Raw genomic sequence first — 21,547 nt, forward strand, 5'->3', positions numbered from 1 at the left:
CACCAAAATTGAAAACTTTGTTTTTTGGCATAGCTCTATGTGGAGTCTTTTGAGGAACCTCCATACTGCTTTCTAAAATGGTTGAACAAGTTTACATTCCCACCAACAATGCAGTAAGATTCCCTTCTGTCCACATCCCCTTCAGCATCTGTGTGGCTGAAATCAGGAAAGCAACTCCATTTGTTAATAGCCCCACAAAAAATAAAATACCTAGGAATTAACTTAACCAAAGAAGTGAAGGACCTCTATGATGAAAACTTTAAAAACCTGAAAAAGGAAATCAAAACAGAACTTAGAAAGTGGAAAAAACTCCCATGCTCTTGGATTGGAAAGATCAACATCATGAAAATGGCGATACTTCCCAAGACTATCTACAAATTCAATGCTATTCCTATCAATATTCCAACCTCATTCTTCAAGGAAATAGAAGAGGCAATCCAAAAATTCATATGTAATAATAAAAAACCCTGAATAGCAAAAACGATCCTTATCAGAAAGAACACTGCTGGAGGAATATCAATAACAAATTTCAAACTCTACTACAAAGCCATAGTAATCAAAACAGCTTGGTACTGGCACAGTAACAGACCTCAGGACCAATGGAATAGAATTGAAAACTCAGAAACGAACCCACAGACCTATAGCCATCTAATCTTCGATAAGGGAGCTAAAAAAAAATAGAATGGAAGAAAGACAGCCTCTTCAGTAAATGGTGCTGGCAAAATTGGTTAACTACTAAAGCTAGATCCTTATATATCACCCTGAGCCAGAATCAACTCCAAATGGATCAAAGACCTCGGAGTCAAAGCAGACACTCTGAAAACATTACAGGATGGAATAGGAGAAACCCTAGGTCTCCTTGGCACAGGCCGAAATTTTCTTAATAGAGACCCAGAAACACAACAAATCAAAGAAAGGTTGGACAAATGGGATTGCATGAAGTTGCAGAGCTTCTGCATGGCAAAGGACATAGCTAGAAAGCCCACAGATTGGGAGAAGATCTTCACTAGCCATACAACGGACAAGGGTCTCATAGCTAAAATATACCTGGAACTTAAAAAATTAAATCCCCCAACAACAAATATTCAAAGAAACAACTGCCCAATAAATAAGTAGGCTAAAGACTTTTTTCATTTTTGATGGCCTTCTTTCATTTGTTTTTAGAAATGAAAGTTTCCCAAGTCTTTCCATTTCCTAACAAATGGGGCAATGTCATTCTTTCTGATGGAGGCATAGAATTCCATTGTGTATATATACCACATTTTCTTGATTCATTCATCTACTGAGGGGCATCTGGGTTGGTTCCATATCTTAGCTATAGTAAATAGTGCTGCAATAAACATACTCGTGCAGGTAGCTTTAGTGTGGTCTTGTTTGTAAACATTTGGGTAAATGCCCAAAACTGGGATTGCTGGGCCATAGGGGAGTAAGCCAGGCCCAAAGAAACATAGGTCCCATGGTTTCCCTTATTTGCAATACCTGGTATATGTCTGAGTCAACCAGTAAAGGTCAGATAAAGTGATTTTCGGGAAATGAACCCTAAGATATGTATTCAGATGGTTTTTTGTTCTTTCATGCGATTGTTTCTAACACATTTATAAGATTATGTCTTTGTTGCTTTGTATGTCCCTTCCCCACAGTATAACCCCTGCTCTCGCTGTATTTAATGTCGGTCTAATTTGTGGAGGGGAAGGGGAAAAACAAATCGTTTAAATAGGGATACAGGTGGACCCATTGCAACAATGAGATGTACAAGTCGTTATGTCGAAAACGAACTTTACAACTTTGGTGTGGGGGGGCGGATTGGGGAGGGCGGGGGAGGCTGGGAAGGGATGGGAAGGGGAAACAAAGGAGGAGGCTACAATGCTTGATAAGAAATGTACTCATTATCTTGCCCATGTAATTGTAACTCCTCTGTACAGTATTTTCACATTAAAAATTAAAAAAAAAGAAATGAAAGTTTTCCTCATTTATTTCAAGTCAATGAATTTCTGTAGCAACTCTTATAAAGAAGATGGTGGGGGGGTTCCGGGAAGATGGCGGAGGAGAAGCTGGAATCTGAACAAGCTCTCGCATAGAAAGTAGGTTTAGAGTTCCAGTGAACAGTCCTAAGCCAGAGAATCACACCAAGTGTACCATCACAGGACAGAGAGTTAGACAAGAGAGGGGAAGCCAAGGAAACGCACCAGCTGCCGCTCCGGCGGCGGGGTCGCGGCGGCGACCACCGCCGCGGGAGTCATACCTGAGACACAGAGAGTCGGGGACGAAGGAGCCAGACGCAGCGGACGAGCGGATTCTACTCAACACCAACAAGAACCGACAAGGAGCGAACATCTTCATCCTGCTGTTTGCAGACCAGAGACGACCCAGGATCCAAGACTCGGCGTGAGTACAAGCCCGACATCCTCACTCCTCAGGGAGCAGAGGAGGGAAGGCCACCCCTCCCCCCCCAGCACCGGTGATCTCCATCTTGGATACCGACAAAGCTCGGAGTTGCTGCTAGCTCCAGCTCAGGCCTTGGAATAAAACGAGTCATTTAGCAGGTCACAAGAACTTAACGCCGAAGTGACCTGCCAGACTCAGCTCCATCCAGGGAAAAGTCACCCAGCTCAGGCGCCAGCCATCGGAGTGCCTAGCGTCACTGGGTAACCAGAGCCAGAGGCTGCCCCTCCCTCTAGCAGCCACCACAATCAATTGAAAAACAGAAACCCTGAGAATGGCTCCAGGCTGGGCGCTGTGAGCTCTATCACAAAATAGCCCCAGGGAAAAGCTACTGTTTGTTGAAAGGCCTCAACCCTACCCAGAACCTAGCCTCATAACCACATCCCCCTCTTTTGTGACTCTCAAAGCAGACCACCCTCCCAGAAAACTAACCTGGGAGGGGATCTCAAAATCTTGGGTAAAGCAGAGCATTTTTCTGCCTCTTCCAACCAACCGACTTAAGAAACCAATCAAGCCACAGGACCTCAAGCTGACCAGAGACTACAACAAGAGACTGGTCGCAGACAAAAGGGAGATACAGGATTCCTCCCACTCCTCCCCCCCCCAAAAAAAAAAAAAATCAAAAGACTTTTTTTTCTTTTTTTTTTTTTTTTTCTTCTTCTTCTTTTCTTTTTTTTGCTTGTTTTTTGTTTTTTGTTACCTTATATATATATATATATATATATATATATATATATATATATATATATATAAATTTTTTCCCTTCTAAAACTTTTATTAATCTTTAATTTTTGCCTCTTCTGAAAAAATAATTGTTTTCCAGTAATTTTTTTTTCTCATCTTATAATTTTTATTTTAGGAATACGTGAATGAGAGTTTTCCTTTCTTTTCTTGTCTTCTTTCTCTTTTTCTTTCATTCTTAATTATCTTTTTGTTTTTTATCTAGCTCTACTGAACTTCTGATCTTTTCTTCTCCCTTTCCCATCCTTAAAGCTTTCCACATCTCCTCTATGTCCCTCCCCTTCTCTGAACATATTCACATTCCTCTCTAAATAGACGGTCTTTTAACCTCTATAATAACATTAATTTTTACGTTTCTATTCTTTTTCTGGTCTCTCTTTATTCCCCTTTCCGTCTCTTCTTTTTCTCTCTCTCTCTACTTGCATCCTACCCAACCCATTTCCTGCACTGTGATTAGGACATAGTTAACTCTCCCTGTGCCTCCCCACACCAATCTATTCCTATTTTTTACCCACATCTCTCCCTAATCCTAATAATTTCTGGTTTTCCAAATTCTTTTCTGCGGTTCGAAGTCCTTTAACATATAGTCATTTGATGTTGAATAGATGTATCTGTTGAACTAGATTGTATCTGTAGACTATTGACTGTACAAATGCAAACTTTGGTTGATGGTTGCCTTAAGATAGTGTTCTAGCACAAAACTGGTGCAATCTGTATCTCAAATGGGCCGAGTAAGCCGGAAAAACACAAGAAAAATGGCAAATTCGGGTATCTCAATTCCCAACCTTGATAATCAGGGATTAGAACAGATAAAGAATAATCCAGAGGAGAGTTCCCAAATAGCTCTACAAACACTAATAGCAAACATGATAAATGAGAAGTTTGACAATGTACAAAGGACTCTGTATGAGCGTGATAGGGAGAGAGAGGAGGCATCCCAGAAGTTTATACAGGAACATCATAAGCGTGAGGAAGCTTCTCAAAAACTGATACAGGATTTGCGTGAACAACTTGAGAATACTCAAAGAGAAAGGGAGGAATGGCGTGAGCAGGCAGAGAACACTCAAAGAGAACTGCAGGAATCCCACAGAAGGGAGGAAACTAATCAAAGAGTAATTCACGAATTAAGAGACCAGGTAGAGAATACACAAAGATCACTAAAGACATTCATGGAATCCATTAACAAAGAGCTGAAGGAAGTCAGGGAGACCACAAAGGGAAGGCTGAATGGAACCCAACAGAAGGAATGGGAGTCCAAAGAAACCATAACCAATCAACTAAGTGATTTGAGAACAAACACTGAACACCAAATTAAGGAAGTAAAGAAATTCATACAAGACCTAAAACAGAGCTTCAACAAAGAACTTGAAGCCATCAAAGCTGACCAATTAGAAGGAAAAGAGATAAAAAACAAAGTAGAGAGTCTTGACAGCAGGTTAGACCATGCAGAAGATCGAATCTCAGGGATTGAAGACAGCCTAGATATTATAGAGAAAGAACATACAACCATCCAAGACAAGTCCAAGAAATATGATAGGTCTATCCAACACCTGGAAGACACGATCAGAAGGCCCAATCTAAGGATAATGGGTGTAGAGGAGCACCTAGAAACAGAAGTTAATGGTCTAGGAAATTTGTTTAACAGGATCCTAGCAGAGAACTTCCCAAACATACAAAAAGATAGGCCTATTCAGATACAAGAAGCTTTTAGAACCCCAAATAGACCAGACCAGAATAGGACATCCCACCGTCACATTATAATCCACACAGGATCAACCCAGACCAAGGAAAAGATCCTTAAAGCTGTCAAGGAGAAAAGGTTAATCACCTATAAAGGGAAACCAATTAGAATTACCTCAGATTTCTCACCAGAGACAATCAAAGCAAGAAGAGCCTGGAATGATGTATGCAATGCCCTAAAAACAAACAACTATCAACCAAGAATACTGTACCCAGCTAAACTCTCCTTCATAACTGAAGGCCAAATAAAAACCTTCCATAGCAAAGAAAAATTGAAACAATACATCTCCACCAAACCAGCCCTGCAAAAGATTCTTAAAGATGTCCTACACATAGAAAACCAACAAGAACGCAACAAAGGCCAAGAAACTGCACCCAAACTGAGAATCCAAGAACCTTAGGAAGAACCCAGTTTTCACAGCCCCCAAGAAGGTGGATAACATGGCAGGAACTCCCAAATACCTCTCAGTCCTATCTCTTAATGTTAACGGACTGAACTCTCCAATTAAGCGACATAGACTGTCTAGTTGGATTAAAAAACAAGACCCTTCTATCTGCTGCCTGCAGGAGTCACATCTTGCCCGTAAAAACAAACATATTTTCAAGGTTAAAGGCTGGAACAAAATCTACCAAGCAAACGGCCCTCATAAACAGGCGGGAGTTGCAATCCTAATATCAGATAAAATAGACTTCAAATTAAAATTCGTGAGAAGAGATAAAGAAGGTCGCTACATACTAATTAAAGGATCTCTCCTTCAGGAGGATATTACAATTCTAAATATCTATTCGCCAAACAATGGAGCACCCAAATTTATCAAAGAAACACTACTTTCCCTCAAATCCCAGATAGATCCAAAGACATTAATCGTTGGGGATTTTAACACACCACTCTCCCCACTAGATAGATCAACTCGGCAAAAACTCAACAGAGAAACCGCAGATCTAAACAGCTGCATAGATCAACTAGACTTAACAGACATTTACCGAACATTTCACCCAGCAGCATCAGAATACACGTTCTTCTCAGCAGCACATGAGACGTTTTCTAAAATAGACCACATTTTAGGCCACAAAGCAAACTTGTCTAAATTCAGAAACATTGAAGTTATACCTTGCATTCTCTCTGACCACAAGGGAATAAAATTAGAACTCAACACCAAAAGCCACCAAAGAAAGTCCGGTATCACATGGAGGCTGAACAACACACTGCTGAATCATGAGTGGGTCATGGAAGAGATTAGAAAGGAAATTCAAATGTTCATGCTATTCAACAAAAATGAACACACAAATTACCAGCTCCTCTGGGACACAGCAAAGGCAGTACTCAGAGGCAAGTTTATAGCTCTGAGCTCCTACATCAACAAATTGGAGAGATCGGAAACTAATAATTTAATGACACATCTAAACCTCCTTGAAAAAGAGCAGCAAGATAAACCCCAATCCAGTAGACGGAAAGAAATAATCAAAATTAAATCAGAATTAAATGAATTAGAATCCAAAAAAACTATAGAAAGAATCAACAAAACAAAGAGTTGGTTCTTCGAAAAACTTAACAAAATTGACAGACCCTTAGCAAACCTTATCAGAAAAAGGAGAGAACACACCCAAATTAATAAACTCAGAGATGAGAATGGAAACATCACCACGGAAACAACCAAGATTCAGAACATTATAAGGGAATACTTCTCAAAACTTTATGCTAATAAGTTTGAGAACTTGACAGAAATGGACCTTTTCCTAGCAAATATTGACATGCCAAAACTAAACCAAGATGAGTTAAACCAGCTTAACAGGCCCATATCAAGCATCGAAATAGAAACAGCAATAAGAGACCTCCCAGCTAAGAAAAGTCCAGGACCAGATGGTTTTACAGCGGAATTTTACAAGGCCTTCAAAGCAGAGCTCACACCAATACTCCTCCAACTTTTCAATGAAATTGAAAGAGAAAGCTCACTACCGAACACATTCTATGAAGCCATCATAACCCTCATCCCAAAACCAGGCAGGGACTCATCAAAGAAAGAGAACTATAGACCCATTTCTTTGATGAACATTGATGCAAAACTTCTCAACAAAATTTTGGCCAATCGACTTCAACAATTCATCCAAAAAATCATACACCATGATCAAACAGGATTCATTTCAGGGATGCAAAGCTGGTTCAATATACGCAAATCAATTAATATTATTCATCACATCAACAGGAGCAAGAATAAGAACCACATGGTTATCTCAATAGATGCAGAAAAAGCATTTGACAAGATCCAACACCCCTTTATGATGAAGGTTCTGGAAAAATTAGGAATCCATGGAACATTCCTCAATATAATAAAGGCTGTATATGACAAACCTACAGCCAGCATTATACTCAATGGTGAAAAACTAAAGCCATTTCCTCTTAACTCAGGAACAAGACAAGGATGCCCACTCTCTCCACTTCTCTTCAATCTAGTATTAGAATGCCTAGCTACAGCAATAAGACAAGATGCAGACATAAAGGGGATCCAAATAGGGAAAGAAGAAATAAAACTCTCCCTCTTTGCAGATGACATGATCTTGTATTTAAAGAATCCCATAGACTCCACTCCCAAATTACTCAAGCTGATTCAAAACTTTGGCAAAGTAGCAGGTTATAAAATTAACCCCCAAAAATCAATGGCTTTTCTATATGCCAACAATGAGAAAAGTGTGGCTGAAATTAGGAAAGCAACTCCATTTGTAATAGCCCCACAAAAAATAAAATACCTAGGAATTAACTTAACCAAAGAAGTGAAGGACCTCTATGATGAAAACTTTAAAATCTTGAAAAAGGAAATCAACACAGAACTTAAAAAATGGCAAAACCTCCCATGCTCCTGGATTGGCAAGATTAACATCGTGAAAATGGCAATACTTCCCAAGGCTATCTACAAATTCAACGCGATTCCTATCAAAATTCCACCCTCATTCTTCAAGGAAATAGAGGAGGCAATCCAAAAATTCATATGGAACAATAAAAGACCCCGAATAGCAAAAACGCTCCTCAACGGAAAGAACACTGCTGGAGGAATATCAATACCAAATTTCAAACTCTACTATAAAGCCATAGTAATCAAAACAGCTTGGTATTGGCATAAGAACAGACCTCAGGACCAATGGAATAGAATTGAAAACCCAGAAATGAACCTACAGACCTATAGCCACCTAATCTTCGATAAGGAAGCTAAAACAATAGAATGGAAGAAAGACAGCCTCTTCAGTAAATGGTGCTGGCAAAATTGGTTAACTACATGTAGAAAACTAAAGCTAGATCCTTATATATCACCCTGCACCAGAATCAACTCCAAATGGATCAAAGACCTTGAACTCAAAGCAGACACTCTGAAAACATTACAGGATGGAATAGGAGAAACCCTAGGTCTCCTTGGCTCAGGTCGAAATTTTCTGAATAGAGACCCGGAAACACAACAAATCAAAGAAAGGTTGGACAAATGGGATTGCATAAGATTGCAGAGCTTCTGCAGGGCAAATGACATAGCTGGCAAGATCAATAGAAAACCCACCGATTGGGAGAAGATCTTTACTAGCCATACAACGGACAAGGGTCTCATATCTAAAATATACTTGGAACTCAAAAAATTAAACCACCCAACAACAAATCCTCAAAGAAACAACTGCCCAATAAATAAGTGGGCGAAAGACTTAAAGAGAAGCTTCTCTGAAGAAGAAAGAAGGATGGCCAATAGACACATGAAGAAATGTTCAACATCCCTAGCCATAAAAGAAATGCAAATCAAAACAACATTGAGATATCAATTCACTCCAGTTAGAACAGCAAAAATCAAGAACTCCAATAACAACAGATGCTGGAGGGGATGTGGACAGAAAGGAACCCTACTTCATTGTTGGTGGGAATGTAAACTTGTTCAACCACTTTGGAAAGCAGTATGGAGGTTCCTCAAAAGACTTCACATAGATCTCCCCTATGATCCAGCAATCCCACTTTTGGGCATTTACCCAAATGTTTACAAACAAGACCACACTAAAGCTACCAGCACAACTATGTTTATTGCAGCATTATTTACCATAGCTAAGATATGGAACCAACCCAGATGCCCCTCAGTAGATGAATGGATCAAGAAAATGTGGTATATATACACAATGGAATTCTATGCCTCCATCAGAAAGAATGATATTTCCCCATTTGTTAGGAAATGGAAAGGTTTGGAAAAAATTATATTAAGTGAAGTAAGCCAGGCCCAAAGAAGCATAGGTCCCATGGTTTCCCTTATTTGCAATATCTAGTATAGGTATGAGTCAAGTGGAAAAGGTCAGATAATGTGATGCTAGGAAAATGAACCCTTAAATATGTATTTTAATGTTTTCGTTTCTTTCATGCATGTATTTCTAATGCATTTATAAGATTATTTCTTTGTTGCTTTGTATGTCCCTCCCCCACAGTGTAACCCCCGTTTTCACTATATTTGATGTCAGTATAACATGTGGAGTAGATGGGGACAAACAAGTCGTTTAAGGATTCAGGTGGACCTGTTGCAACAATGAGAAGTACAAAATGTCATGTCAAAACCAGCTTTACAATGCCGGTGTGGGGGGGGGGAGGGGGGTATAATTGGGTGGGGGGAGGGGGGTAAAATTGGGTGGGGGGAGGGGGGAGGCGGGGAAGGGAAGTGAAGGGTAAACAAAGGAGGAGGCTGCAATGCTTGGTAAGAAATGTATCCATTATCCTGCCCATGTAATTGTAGCCCCTTTGTACAGTATGTTCTCAAATAAAATAAAATACAATTTAAAAAAAAAAAAAAAAGAAGATGGTAACATGTTCTCTTTTTCAGGTCTCTCAAGATGACTTCTGTGTATTGATAAGTGATATTCTTCATTTCTTGAAGTATACTTTTGCTGAGTTTATAATATTGAAAGGTGGCAGCATATGTATTTTTTTTCATCCCTTAAAAATACTGATTCACTATCTTCTGACTACTATGGATTCTAATTAGAAAACCCCAATTATTTGCATCATTCTTCTTGTACATAATTTTTCATTTTCTATACCCTGCTTCCATTCAGATTATATCTTTTTTTTAAACTTGGTCTCATGGTCTCACTATAACATGGAAGTCATGATCACAGCCCCCCATGTGATGGCATTTATTGCTGAGTTCTCTGTATCGCTTTCCCTTCTTTTCAGACAATTATACCTTGGCTTAGCCATGTTTATATGGTGATGTATGTAGCTGAATCTTCCAATTAGAGAAATATATGACAATAATTTTACCCAGTAATCTTTTCCTTTAAAGAATTAGCATTAATACACCTTTAATGTCCTTTTTCTACTTCTTATTTGCAGTCCAGTAGCTTTTGTTTTGTTCAGATTTTATCATTATCCACAAATGAATTATTTCAATATATGTTTGACTTTGAATTCCTGTGATATTGTAAGTTGTGGGTTTTTTTTTTTTTTTTTTTTTTTTTCCGGTCGTGGGGCCTGAACTCTGGGCCTGGGCACTGTCCCTCAGCTCTTCAGCTCAAGGCTAGCGCTCTACCACTTGAGCCACAGTGCCACTTCCGGCTTTTTACTTTTTGCTTATGTGGTGCTGAGGAATCGAACCCAGGGCCTTGAGCATGCAAGGCAAGCGCTCTACCACTGAGCCACCTTCCCAGCCCAGTTGTGGGGGTTTTATCGTTATTGTTATTGTTTTTGTTTTTTGGTTTGGTTTTTGGATGATGATGGTGTGTGTGTGTGTGTGTGTGTGTGTGTGTGTGTGTGTGTGTGCGCGCGTGCGCACGCGCACATGCACATGTACGCTTGTGTGTGTGTTCCAGAACTGGGGCTTCAACTCACAGCCAAGGCACTTTTCGTTTTGCACAAAGCTGGCATTTAAACTACACTTCCAGTTATTATTTTTTGCCTCTTAATTGGAGATAAGAGTCTCACAGCTTTTTCTGTCCTGACTGGCATCAAACTGTGAACCTCAGAACTCAGTTTCCTGAGTATCTAGGATTATAGATATGAACTACTGATACCCAACACATATTTAAGTTTCTCCATTTCTCTCCCTTCCTTCCTTCCTTCCTTCCTTCCTTCCTTCCTTCCTTCCTTCCTTCCTTCCTTCCTTCCTTCCTGCCTTCCTTCCTTCCTTCCTTCCTGCCTTCCTTCCTTCCTTCCTTCCTGCCTTCCTTCCTTCCTTCCTTCCTGCCTTCCATCTTGCTTTCTTTCTCGATTTCTTTTTTAGGAAGATTTTGCTTGCATTACAAGTATGAGAAACATTTAATATTTAATTGCAAAATTTTATTTTTACACTATCAAATAGTTTAATTTAGTTAATTTGATTAATGGAATAATTGAATTAATAAAGTCATATATGTACTGAAATGCACAGCAATTAAAGGGTTCTCTTGTTTTGCTCAACTTTGGCTATTAGTAAATCATTATTAAATATCTTCATTTGTGAAACAGGTAAGTGACCTTTATTTTTTATTAAAGCCCTATTAATTTTAAATTTGTTGATCTAGTTAAATAAAATCACTGTTGATCTTTTTCTGTAATTTTTTTGACAGTACTGGGACTTGAGCTTAGTTCTCATACTTGGTAGGTTCTAAAACTGAGCAATGCCTCCAGCTCTTTTTTACAGTGGTTATTTTGAGGGACTTAGATTGTCCATTTTGTCTATGCAGTCATACCCAGTTTCTTCAGTATATGTAGTCTTCTGAACTCTTTTGCCTGGGCTGGTCTTCAAGTGCAATCCTCCTGATTTCAGCATTTTAAGTAGTTAGGATTACAGATGTGGTCTATGACTTTATGTATAGATTAGTTTCGTTAAAATTTACTTTTACAGTAATAGCATGCATCTCAATTTTTAAATAGCGGATAGTAGGAGAAAAACAAAGGAGGGGAATAACAATGCTCAACAAGAAGTGTACTCATTACCTTACTCATTTAACTATAAAGCCTTCTGTACAGCATCTTTACAATAAAATAAAATTTTAAAAAATCCAGTCTGAGACTGTATCTAATAATAGGTTAATTTAACTGATTTACATTACTATGGACCATATTTATAGGATTAATTCATATATTTCTTATTAAAATAAAAAGTTAATTTCTGTATATATTTCTATTCCATAAATATTTTAAGGCATTTTCTTATTGGTAGTAGTTATTTCTTACTCCTTAAGTTTTTCCCTAGAGAGACAATGGTCTTTTTTGCCTATGTTGTTTTTGGATACCGTAGTTGTCCTTCAAGGTCTTTAATACTGAGTCATCAGATAAAGGTCAGACTTTTCCACAGTTTTGTTAGTACTTTTATAACAATGTACATGAAAAATCCTGTTTTTCCACATGTATGTCAATCCTTAGTATCATGAAACTAAATATTTTCTAAATATGAGTATGTTATGCATCTAATTTTCCTGTGGCAAACATACATAATATAAAATCTCAACATCATATGCATTTTAAATGAATAATTCAGTTATGTTAACCACATTGACACTGTTGTGAAACTATTACTACCATCCCTCTCCAAATCTGTTTTAGATTCCCAGAGTGAAATTCAATATTCTAAATTCCTCATACCCTTCATGCTCTGTAGATCATCATGTTGTATTCTGCCTCTAAATTTGACATTGCCAACACCATGCATAGATGGAATCCTCCAATATTTTTATTTTTATTACCTATTTTTCTTAATATTCTTTTTATAGCACATGTGAGAGTTCCCTTCCTTTTGAAGGATAAATATTATATTGTCTGTGTGTGTGTTTGTGTGTGTGTATATTATCTTTTTATACATACTGGGTTGCTACCATCTCTTGGCTCTTCTGAGTAATATTAAATACAAGTGTGCAAATACCCCTGGAAATCCTGCTTTTACAGATCTTTTGAATATACACTATATTAGACTGGACTACTATAATAAAATTCTGTGTGTTGAAAGCACAGAAATCTATTTTCTCGTCGTTTTTATGGCTAGAAGTACAAGAGCAAGCAAAGTTTCATTTAATTCATTTTCTGGTGAGGGTTATCCTAAACATTGCAGATAACCATCTCTGATTATGTCCTCACATGGCTTTTCCTTGGTGCTTGGTGGAGAGACACAGAAAAGTGTGTTTAAACAATCTTTTGGGGCCTCTTCTATGATGATCATCCATCATATCAGGTCCCTTCCCTTTTCAGCTCATTTAAGTTCACTGTCTTTCAGGCACTATCTAAATACAGCCTCACTGGGGGCCTGGGCTTCAACATAGCAATTTGGTGGGAGATACAAACATTAACATCACAAGGTATGTAGCTATCTCTTTGAAATTCTACTTTCAGTTCTTTTCACTAAAAAGCCAAAGTAGAATTGATGTATCATACATTAATTCTATTTTAAACTTTTTGAGGAGTCATTAATATTGTTTTACACAGTGCTACACCATTTTATATTACCATTAGCCAAGCACAAGACTCCTAGATTTCTCAACATCCACACCAACATTTGCTATTTTGCATTACTTTGATTGCCATTCTAATGTGTTTGAAATGGTCTCTAGTTATAGTTTAGATTTGCATTTCCCTAATGGTAAGCACCAATTATGTATGAATTATGTATGAATTTGCTTATCTTGAGAAATATCTGTTCATATTTTTTATCTATTTTTTGGTGTCATATTCTAGATATTAATCCTTTATCAGACATCCTATTTACAAGAACTTTCTGTTTTTGTGGTTTGCCTTTCCATTACATTCAGTGTCCTTAGATGCAAAAAAAATTAGTTGAGATTGAATCAATTGTACTTATTGTTGCTGCTGTGTTTTTTGTGTCACATTAAAGAAATTACTTCAAATTCCAGTCTTATAAAGAGGTATTTTTTCAGTCTTTTCTTCTCAATATTAATTTGTAGGCTTATTTCTTAGGTTTAGGTCTTTGATTCATTGTAAATTGATTATTATAAATAATGTAAGAATCATAACTGCATTCAGTTGCATGTAAATATTTAGTTTTTGCAACACAATATATTGAAAAACGTACTTTCCTTGGTACCCTTACTAAAATCATTTGACTCAATAATTCTGGTCCATTTTTCTGTCTTCCTGTCTTTATACTAACACTATACTGTTTGGGTCATTGTAACTTTGTATTATGTTTTATAATTAGGAAGTATGAAATTTTTTTCTTTCTGGTATCAGAGGTGATACAGCTTGAAGCTCATTAATTTTATTGAGTGTATGCAGCCCTATCTTTATTCTTTTTGTCTTGTTAAGAATTCAAGCAAGACACAAAACAATTAAAATGATAGACAAATTTATTAAAGAGAAAATGAGATATACTGTAAGAAAGTGTCAGGCTTGAGCAAGGCTCTCCTGAGTATTGAAGGCTTTGTTGCTGGGATGTAAAAGTCATGGATAGGTATGAGCCAGCCTTCATTTGTCAGAAACTGATGGACAGGTTGATTGACAAGTGTAACAAATGTGTCTCTGCCCATGTCCAGAACATTGTGTAGAAGCCCTTTAGATACTGAATATTCTCATGCCAAACACCACAGGGCCAAAGATTTCTCTATGGTCGTTGTTCTAGCCTTCTGTGTGTATACACCAGGAAAGAGAGCTTTGCCTGCCAGATGCTTTGTTTCTGGTTCTGGACTTAGTCCCAGCTGGTCTGATCCAAGGAACTTTATCTGCATCTTCTTCAGCAATTTAAGGCACTCTAGGTGGATCATCTTGGGATTTTTGTCTCTTATGTGGGGATGAGTCTTGTGGGCAATGTGCTGAGTAGTGGTCCTAGTTTTATTACCTAGACAAAGACCCTAAATTGTCTGCCTGCTTCACTTCCTTTTCAACATATGTTAAAAATATGCTTTGGCAGCACATATGCTAACATTAGAATGATACAGAAAAGATTAGCATGACCCCTGTGCAAGAATGATAGAAAAATTCATGTAGCATTCCATATATTTTCAAGTTGGCTAAAATTTACTACATGAGAGACAGGTTTCACTCTTGTCCCCTGACTTGCACTGACTTACCAGTTCACTTGCTCTCACCTCAAGCAGCCACCTCAAGTCTTAACTAATTTCACTCATGGTGTGTGAAGCGACCATTTTAAGTAAATGAGGAAGGGCTGGGGTGATGCTCAGAGACAGAGCACTTGTCTTGTGTGCACAAGGTCCTGGGTTTGATCCCCAGGACTGTGATAAAAACACAAAACCAAATGAGTACATGTTCTATCCTACGCTGTATCATTCAAAGATGGTCCCCTCAGTTCTCAAATCCTGTAACTGGGATCACTGTGGTCTTTTTTTTTTTTTTTTTTCGACAAGGTACCTTTCTTAACAACTGACCAGATTCTGCCTTGTTTGGCCCCTAAGTCATTAAAAAATGTTAGAATAAATAAATAACATTAAGGAGTCAGGTACCCTTGCCCCACACCTGTTGTCCTAGCTACTCAGGAGGCAGATCTGATAATGGTGTTTGAAGCCAGCCAGAGCAGTGAAACTCTTATATACAATTAACTACCAGAAAAGCTGGAAGTAGAGTTGTGTGGCTCAAGTGGTAGGAGTGCTAACTTTTAGTATAAAAGCTCAAGGATAGTACTCAGATCTTGAGTTCCAGCCCTAGGACTGGTACCAAACAACAAGAACAACAACAAAAAAAGAAGGAAGGAAGGAAAGAAGAAGGAAGGAAGGAAGGAAGGAAGAAAGGAAGGAAGGAAGGAAGGAAGGGAAAGGAAAGGAAGAAAATTCAGGTTCTAAACACACTTTAGGATTCATTTTTCTATTTATAAAAAAAGTTACTGAAATGTTGATATTGATTTTCTTGAATAGATAGATAGCTTGAATATGAAATCTAACCCATCCCCAAGGGATATATTTTCTTTTACTTGTATTTTCTCTCAGTGATTTTTTTTTTGGGGGGGGGAGAGGGTAATAAATATTTGCCAACTTGGTTACCTTTATTCAAAAATGCAGTATTTTTATGTGTTATATGTGAATACTTTTAGGTTTCTTTAGAACTGTTTATATATACATATTTATATATATACAAATATACTGTTTATATGTATGCATATATATATATATACACACACACATATATATATATATATATATATATATATATATATATATATATATACACGCAAACAGAACTTGGAAGTGAAAATTTGTATCTGTTTACTAGCAATTTCTCATTTCCCACTTCCCAGCACCTAAAAAAATGACAATTTTTCCCAGGCACAGAGTTCAGGCCCCATAACCGACAAAAAAAAAAAAAAAAAAAAAAAAAGACAATTTTTCTTTCTATGAGTTTGACTACTTTAGATATCTCTTCTAAGTAGAATATTTATCTTTTTGTGATTTATTTCACTTAACACATTCATTTATGCTGTAGCATATGACAAATTTTCCCTTTTTAGGACTGATAACTATTGCATTTTACAGGTGGTCAGTCCCTCATGTATAAGTGGATACCTCTTGGCTACTGTAATAATGGTATAGGGATCATGGGAATACAAGTATGTAGGTATCTTTCAGATACCTTGTATTCAGTTCTTTTGGATATAACATCAGGGGTGAGCTTGCTGTATTATTTTATCTGTTTTACAAATGAGGAAAGTAGAACTTAAGATTTGAATGCCTTGTCTGGAATTCCTAAATTAATCCTTAACAAATAGTATTTGAACTTGGTTTTATTTATGCTTTTCTTTTATCATGCAGAGATAGCTAGGCCATGTAGTCAGGATATACATTGCCCTTATATTAGGGATAGTCAGACTGAGCTGTGTTAATGTTCAAAATTTACACATTTAACAAGTAGTTGAAAGAGGACTAGGAATTGGAATATTATTAGAAATAAGATATAGTCTCTTTGCAAATTTGAGGCTGTCTCAACTCATGGTTGTTATGAGCTGATCCCAACATATTTGACTGTACCTGTGGTATTGACCTCTTATGACTTCTGCTATTGCAGCCATTAAACTTAGCACTATGTGATCATAGAGTTGTTTTAAAACTTAGCCTTGATCAGAATCAGACTAAAGAATGAAGAGTTAAAACTTTTTATATATGATTTTACCTGCATGAACAATGTTAACTAATCAGATCCATAGAAACAAAAAGAATGATGATGTCTTCTTGGTCAGAAGTTGCTTAATGGGTTCAGCATTGCAGTTTTGCAGGATAAAATGGTTCTGGAGATTGATTGTATAGCTGAGTATTCTCCTGGAGGAAACACTTAAAAAGTGGTAAGGAGCTGAGTGCCAGTGGCTCATGCTTATAATCCTACCTACTCAGGAGGCTGAGATCTGAGGATTGTGGTTCAAAGCCAGCCTGGGCAGGAAAGTCCATGAGACTTTTATCTCCAGTTAACCACCAGAAAACCAGAAGTGATGCTGTTGCAGAGCGCTAGCCTTGAGCTGAAGAGCTCAGGGACAGCACCCAGGCCCAGAGTTCAAGTCCCATAACCAACCAAAAAAAAATGATATATTTTAAAAAGTGGTAAATTTTACCTCAGTAAAAAATTAAAAACATTTAAAACAAGAATCTTCTGTGACAGCTTACTATCCTTGTAAAGTTAACAGGTAAAAGACAGAAATATTACTTTGTTGTTCTTTTACTTTTTACTAACTTTTTTTTACTTATTTTATTGTTTTGTTCCCAGTGATCTGCAGCCCTGGATCTTTCAATCCCCGTGATGGAACTCACTGCCTTCAGTGCAACAGCAGCCTGGTGTATGGAGCAAAAGCCTGTGTATAGCTTTAATCTTTTGTTACTAAGTGGTTTATTAAACACGAAAGTATATTTTGATATTAAAATATAATGTCAGTATTATGCCAAAATTAAATAATCAGATTTTACCAAAAAATGGTGTCATCATTTTAATCAGACACTGTATGAACATCTTGTCATCTTTATCCTTTCTTCCCAGACCCACATTAGTCAAAAATATCTCCTTATCATTGCATAATAATGATAGTTTCAAATATGTTGAATTAAATTAGCCCAAAAGCTTTGTCAGGAGTTTTAAAAAATAGCCAGTTTAATTTCATATATTTAACAGATTTAGGGCACTCTATTCTTTTATAACAATTTCCTTTTTACCTTTGATTCAATTTTATAAAACTTAGCTTTGTGTTATTCTATCTTGACCTTTCAAAACTAGTTTTAATGTTTTAAATATAAATTAGTTTAAACTTTTTTTTTGGTACTGTGGTTTGAACTCAAGGCTTCAAGTCCTCTCAGCTAGTGCTGCTCAGCCTTGTCACTTGAGCTACATACCAATCCAGCATTTTACTGGTTAACTGGACATGAATCTTTGGACTTTTCTGCCAAGGATGGCTTTGAGTTGAAATCTTTCAGGTCTCAGCCACCTAAGTAGCTAGAGTTATAGGTGTGAGCCATTGGTACCTAGCTTTATGTGGTTATTTCATACTTTCAGTTAATGTCTTAAATTACATTTTAGCATTTTAGACTAATCATTCCATTTTCATAAATTAACAAATGATTTATATTAAGTAGATGGGTAATTAACAAGATAAATAATTTCTCAGATTTTTCTTTTTAGTTTTGACTGATTTATATTGACCTTTACTTTTTGTAGCATTCCTTGTTTTGCTCTTAATATTTGCTTTCTTAGAAGAACATAAACCTTTGTAAAGGTAAATATAACACAAGTTAGATCTAGGCACAGCTGAACAACATCTTGAAATTAAATATGATTTACATTTGGAATTATGCTTTATATAAATAGACTAGTTAATAGCTGAGTCTCATGTTTGTTTATCATGTGGACAATCAACCCCAGAATTCTCATACAGACTACACAGTCAACATAAGTGACCCAGAGCTGTATTTTGTTGTAAGCCCTGATGGGTTTTCTTTTTTTTTTTTTAATCTCCATGAGCTTTAATTGTGATGATGTAATTTTTTCATATCTTTCATAAAAGTTTTACATGTGCCTGCTTTCTTCTGGTAAGTAACCTACTGTACATTGTTTGGATGAGCCATTGTTTCCATTGTGATTAGCATGTGTATTTTTTAGTGAGACCTGAACCTCCATCTTAAGATTTGGGTGCAGTTTCCAAAGCTAACCAAATTTCTTAAGTATATAATATGATGAATATATTCTTTCTTTTTTAAAATTTTGGCTTATTTTTTGTCTTTTATTTTAAATATGTCTTTTTATTGTAAAAAATACTGTACAGTTACATGAACAAGGTAATAACTTACTTAGGATATGTTTTTCTGAGGTATGAACAACTCCAGATCAAGAGTTATTCAGCCAGAAAAAGCAGAAGCAGAGGTATTATAGCCATGCTAAGTCCAGGAAATCAGAATTTGTCCTAAAGTCACAGATGATCTGGGCTTAGAGCAGACAAATGATGGAAGGGTAATTAGAGCTAGTTCAGCATTCTTAGCTTGTAGATGCAGACTTTTAAATGAAACCACAAAATACCAAAGACAGAATAAGAAAAAACTAAGAGTCCAGCCAAGAACAACAATTAGCAAAAATATACCAAAAGGAGATAATAATTTTTTTATTGTTTACCATAGTTAAATGTTCTTTGTTTTAGCCATACAGTAATGGCTCACACCTGTAATCCTAGGCACATAAGAGGCTGAGATATGACAAATCTTGGTTCAAAGTCAGCCCAGGCAGAAAAGTCCAGGAGACTCCCCACCTCCAATTAACTGGCAACAAACATGGTTAGAGTCATGGCACCAGCCATGAGCAAGGAAGCCAGACAAGAGCCAGAGTTCAAGCCCAAGTATTTGGGGAAAACAAAGTTCCACTGTATTACCACATTTATTTTGGCTCTTATATATTTGCCTCCCATAGTTGCACACAGTATTCCCAGTTTCATGGCTTCATCTTATAGAGCATAGTTTGGTGCTTAATTTTTTTGTAATGAATTAAATCTTCAGAGTAAAAATACAATTAAGACAAAAGTTGCTTCTGTTACAATAACAGATAGGTATACAATGTTGAATGTCACTGAAGGTGAAGAAAATGTGATAAAAATTATAAATCACTGAGTATTTTTAATTGGTTTTCATTGTTTGCGTCAGAATAATATTTTTTATTTATCTGATGCCTAATTTGCACAAAATGCTTTTTTAAAATTATAAGAACTAGCCAGGTGCCAGTGGTTTACACCTATAATCCTAGCTACTGAGAAGGCTGAGATCTGAAGATCATGGTTCAAAGCCAGCCCGGGCAAGAAAGTCCACGAGACTCTGATCTCCAATAAATTAACAAAAAAGCCAGAATTGGAGCTCTGTGGCTCAAGTGATAGAGCACTAGGCTTGAGGAAAAGAAGCTCAGGGACAGCACCCAGGCTCTGAGTTCAAGCCATAGCACCATCAAAAAATAAAACAGCAACAACAACAACAAAAAAGTTATAAGAACTGATGTTTTGTTTTGATTGACTTCTAATGTTACAAGGCAAATATGATTCTAATTTTGTTTTATTGGATTTTATCTCAATTATGTAATATGCATTTATTTAGCAAGATATAAAAGTTTGCTACAGTAATTTAAGTTATTGGAAATTATCCCAAGGAACTAGATGAGAGATTTAATAAAATATTCTATTCAGTGATATTCATTATAGAAATGATGAAAATGGAATTAAGACAGTTGAATAAAATGATGCTTTTTTCATATGTGAAATGTTAGTGAGCCAGGAAAATACATTTTGAAATGAATTGGGAATAGGTAGGTAGATATACAGATTTATTTTTATTTATGTTTGTATCTGCTGTATTATAATGTTGCCTGTATTGTTTAGATTTTTTTTCAAAATGTGCCAAAATGTTTATAAATGCTTGTCCTGTGTAAAAAGACCACATGTTAGTTTCTGATGCCTTCTGTTCTCCAAATTTTCTTAACTGAAATAAATGGCTTTTAAAAAATCTTGGTAGCAATAGCATACTTTGAAAAATTAAGGTAGTAGCAACTTAGCAAAGACACTATTGCTTATCTCTCCACTACTAACTTGCTGCTTCCTAACAAGGCAACAGGTTTGCTTGCTATTGGGCATAATTCTTTTTTTTGTTTGTTTGTTTTTGGCTACTACTTTGTTGCATTCTTGAAGTGAACCAGTCTTTAGAAGAATGCTATTCAGGATGGGTGGAGATAGCACAAGTGGGTGTGGAGATGTCATGGAAACTGCCCTGAAACACTGCCCTGACTAAATCGGAGCATCTGCATTGCACTGCACTTACCAGGGCTATTAGGCGCCGTGAGATAGGAAAGGTCATTTCATTTAAGTGTGTTAGGTTTTCTAAAAGAAGCTAAAAGAATCCTAATTCACTCATTACTATTACAGGGAATCAGTAAAACAGGAAATAGAAAGGGAAATCATCAAATAGTATCATAACCCAAATACAAGCAATGTCTTTTCTTAATTTTTTTTCTATTGTGTGAATTTTTTATTTATGCTGTGGAGCTGGTATTTTCCTTAATGTTATATATGTGTATTTCCATGCTGTTTAGTCAATTTTAATGACTATAATATTTCATTTATCCCAGCCAAACATTTCTAGTTGTTGGACCGTTTTTTTGCTTCCAGATTTTCAGTTATATGTAGCATTACAGTTGACAACTTCCTGAAAATTCTGCGGTATTTTTAAATCTTAATGCTAAATA

General features: G+C 36.6%; 1 protein-coding gene and 1 non-coding gene across 2 annotated transcripts in view; both read left to right on the forward strand.

The window, feature by feature from the left end:
- Positions 1-20,780, forward strand: part of Zpbp (zona pellucida binding protein) — a gene marked incomplete at its 5' end in the record, with an annotated part of 112,679 nt that extends 91,899 nt beyond the window's left edge. Inside the window, one exon of the mRNA XM_069997217.1 lies at positions 17,558-20,780. Coding sequence (XP_069853318.1) covers positions 17,558-17,652 — 95 coding nt within the window. The remainder of the gene's footprint in view (positions 1-17,557) is intronic.
- On the forward strand, positions 14,754-14,856 carry LOC138810315 (U6 spliceosomal RNA). Its single transcript, XR_011367109.1, has one exon. It is a non-coding gene; the product is annotated as a U6 spliceosomal RNA (small nuclear RNA).
- Positions 20,781-21,547: the final 767 nt, after the last annotated feature.

This window comes from Dipodomys merriami, unplaced genomic scaffold (genome assembly GCF_024711535.1).
Source record: "Dipodomys merriami isolate MVZ:Mamm:240054 unplaced genomic scaffold, mDipMer1.0.p SCAF_5, whole genome shotgun sequence".
Lineage (NCBI taxonomy): Eukaryota > Metazoa > Chordata > Mammalia > Rodentia > Heteromyidae > Dipodomys > Dipodomys merriami.